At 56.7% G+C, this 3250-nt stretch overlaps 1 protein-coding gene across 1 annotated transcript in view; it reads left to right on the forward strand.

Moving 5' to 3' along the window:
• The window catches only part of ZNF672 (zinc finger protein 672), an 11904-nt gene that overhangs the window by 5213 nt on the left and 3441 nt on the right, over positions 1 to 3250 (forward strand). The window contains exons 2-3 of the mRNA XM_006147475.3: positions 2337 to 2440; positions 2868 to 3238. Of these exons, the coding sequence (XP_006147537.1) occupies positions 3089 to 3238 (150 nt within the window). The 5' untranslated portion in view covers positions 2337 to 2440; positions 2868 to 3088. The remainder of the gene's footprint in view (positions 1 to 2336; positions 2441 to 2867; positions 3239 to 3250) is intronic.

Below are 3250 nucleotides of genomic sequence, written 5' to 3' on the forward strand. Positions count from 1 at the left end.
GAGAAGGGAGGAGAAGGGATTGCGGCGTGGCCATCCCCCCTGGGGGGTGATTTCTCGCTTTCTGTCTCTCTGTCTCTCTCTGTCTCTCTGGCGAGCCTTGGCAGTTGGCAGAGAGCTGTCATTCCTATTCCCACCGCTCCTTGAACTCATCAGACTGGATCTGCGGCTGGGAAGAACAACTTCTTTCGCAATCCTGGGCCTTCTCCCTGCTGGAGGGAGAAGAAAATAAGGAGCTGCCCCTGGGCCCCACTCCTGCACCCACCTCACCTCCCGGGGCAGGGCTCTGTCAGTTCCCGGTAGGTGGCCCACTTCCTGTTGCTGGCTCTCGCTCATTAATTCAGAACCAAGCTGAGTAGAGGGTGAGAGGGGCGTGGAGCCTGGCAGGGAGCCTCTCCTGGAGGGCTTACTTGGGAAGAGCCCTGAGTGAAGTGGGGGTTTTCCTGATGGAAGGAATTGCATGTAGAGAGGTCCCAAAGCAGGCCCTGGGGGCCCAGTAAATCCTTCCACTCTGGGCCCCACCCAGGGTGTGCATTACTATCAGGGCCATCCATGGATGTCACAGAATCCTGAGACAGCGCATCTCAGCGCCCTGGGGAAGCGCACACCCAGGGGAGCCAGCAGTACAGTCCCCAAGCTGGTGCAGGCTGCTCTCTGCCTCCACCTGCCCCTCTTCTAGCCAGGACAGCTCCGATTCCTTGCCAGGGCCCCAAGATTAACTGTGCATGCACAGACCGGACCCTGGGGCCTCTTGTGCCCCCTCCCTGAGGCCAGCACCCCACCCCCTCTCCCGTGTCAGCTGCTGCTTCCCACTGGGCCTCATAGCCAGACTGGGCTCCACTGCTCAGTAAGGTACTGCAGGCTGGCGGGCCCCCAGAGATGGGTGGGGGCTGCCCCATGGAGCGTGAGAAACACGCCACCTCCTGTCCCTAGACTCGCCTGCACGCTCATGCCAGAAGACTGACCAGCCTCATGGGAACCTCAGGTCACATGGCCAGGTGGGTACCCGGGGGCTCGCACCTCACAGGAGCACCGAGAGGATGAAGGGAACACACACACACAGGTGAAAACTTTCATTGTGTCGATGCTAGTAATGGCTGGGGCTTTACCCTCGGAGACTTGCAGAAGTTGCATCTTCGAGTCCCAGCCAGGTCTCCTAGAAGAGGCAGTCGGAGTCCACTTTTCATAAGAGCCACCGGCTTCTCCTAGAGTGGTGGCCCAGGGCATGGCCGTCCCCCAAGGTTACAGAGGCTCTGAGGGTCAGGCAGGTCAACGACCTTTTCCCACCAAAGCCCTCCACAAACACGGACTGGTGTGAGCAGCCTGCCTTTGTCGGTCCCAGGATTTGGAAAGGCCATGGGGACAAGCAGTATCCCACAGGAATAACGTGGCCACACTGTAACTGTAAACGTCCTTCAAAATGAGTGAAATGGCTTTTGATAATGCATTTTATTTAGAATATCCATAATATCACTTCAACGTATAATAAACATTACTAATGAGGTATTCTGTGCTTTTTGTTCCTACTCAGTCTCTGAAATAAGGAGTGCGTTTGACCTGACAGCCTGTCTCGGCTGGGTCTGCTCACATTTCGGGGGGCTGCCTGTCTCCTGCAGGACACATACACCCCACCATTGACAGCGCCCTCATCCTCACCCCTGCAGCCCAGTCTCTTTCACCCAATCTGGCTTCCAGATAGAGGGTTGCAAAATGACCGCTCATCTCCTGTGAAGCAGGACTTTCTGGGCTCTCCTGGCCCATCCCGGAAATGCCAGCCTCGCAGAGCAGAAGACTGTGGAGGAAAAGTCTCTATTCCAACCTAAGGATGCAGCTCAGAAGAAAAACCTCTTACAGCTGATTGATAATAAATCTTCTAAATCTTGATTAAGTCTGACAATCCTGATTTGTAACTGGTGGTCAATTAGTTATGGTATAAAATACCTGTAATATCTATTAAGAAACAAAATAAGGCGATACGTGAAACTCAGACGTCTATCCTGGGTCTATGGTGAATATAAACGTTTCTATGAGCATATCTTACTTTGTATCTTACCTCTTAGTACCTGGCTTTGTTTGTTTTTTGTTACTAGTTACATGGACAGTGCTTGTAACTGCTCGATTGTTGAAAGGTGGTAAAAGCAAGTATTCAACAATTAAGGGTTTTCACCAGTTCACACAGAATTCCCACCTTCCGTTCTTCCAAGCACTGTTCTCACACTTTGTCCACAGTACCAACCCAGCAGCTCGCCGCTTCCCGGCGTGTGCTCCAACAGGACAGTGCCAGGGAGGACAGGGAAACTGTGCTTTTTGTCACAGTAGTTGTTTTTCTTTTCTTGCAGGTCTCTCCCTCAGGCATAGACGGACTCTTCCAGCATGGGGTGAGGTACAGAGACCTGACAGGCCAGCCCTGGCACTGGGACATCGGGCTTGCACCCTGGCCCAGGTCCGTATGACAGCGGTGGCGTGGCTGTGTGTCCTTTCTGTGCATGTTTGTGTCTGCGTGTTCCTCTCACTGGGCTTGGGCATGTGCCCTGGGAGGCAGTGGCCTGGAGAGGGGCGGTGGTAAAAATGTGGCCTGAGGTGCGTGAGGGCAGACTTCCTTCCCAGGGTGTCAACAGCCAAGCTCCCGTCTACCCAGGACTGCCTGTTCTCCAGGCCTGCTGCAGTCCGCCCCTCCTGCCCTCCCACGGGTTCAAGGTCACGCCCTCCGTATTTCTGGGATTCCCGCGGCTTTATTTCATCATTCTCTGAGAAGCGAACCCAAGGGTGGGATTGCCTGAGACGCACAAGAACCGGCGTCGACGCTCCCCTCTCCAACCTTAGGGAGGCGTCGCAGGTGGTGGGGACTCACAGCGACCTTCTCCCCGCAGGGCTGCGCGCGGGGCGGACCTGGCGCTCCGACTCTGCAGCAGCGGAGGTGCCTGTGGGTAGGAGAAGGAATCCTGGAATCCTCAAACCAGATCTGGAGGCCTCTCCCTCTTCCCTCGGCCACGGTTTTCTTTCCAAGCCTTAAGCAAAGGGAATCGCCCACAGCAACAGAAGGCAGACCCTAGTGAGGGGCGCGCCTCCCTGCTGCGGCGCGGCCCTCGCCATGTGCGCGGCCTCGGGGGCAGCGGCGGGCCGACCTTACGCGTGCAGCGAGTGCGGTCAGAGCTTCGGCTACAGCGCGGTTCTGCGGCGCCACGAGCGGGCCCACGACGGCGCCCGGCGCTTCCGCTGCCTGGAGGGCGGCGAGCGCCGCGCGCGGGGCCCC

Source organism: Tupaia chinensis, unplaced genomic scaffold (assembly GCF_000334495.1).
Source record: "Tupaia chinensis unplaced genomic scaffold, TupChi_1.0 Scaffold000214_1, whole genome shotgun sequence".
Lineage (NCBI taxonomy): Eukaryota > Metazoa > Chordata > Mammalia > Scandentia > Tupaiidae > Tupaia > Tupaia belangeri.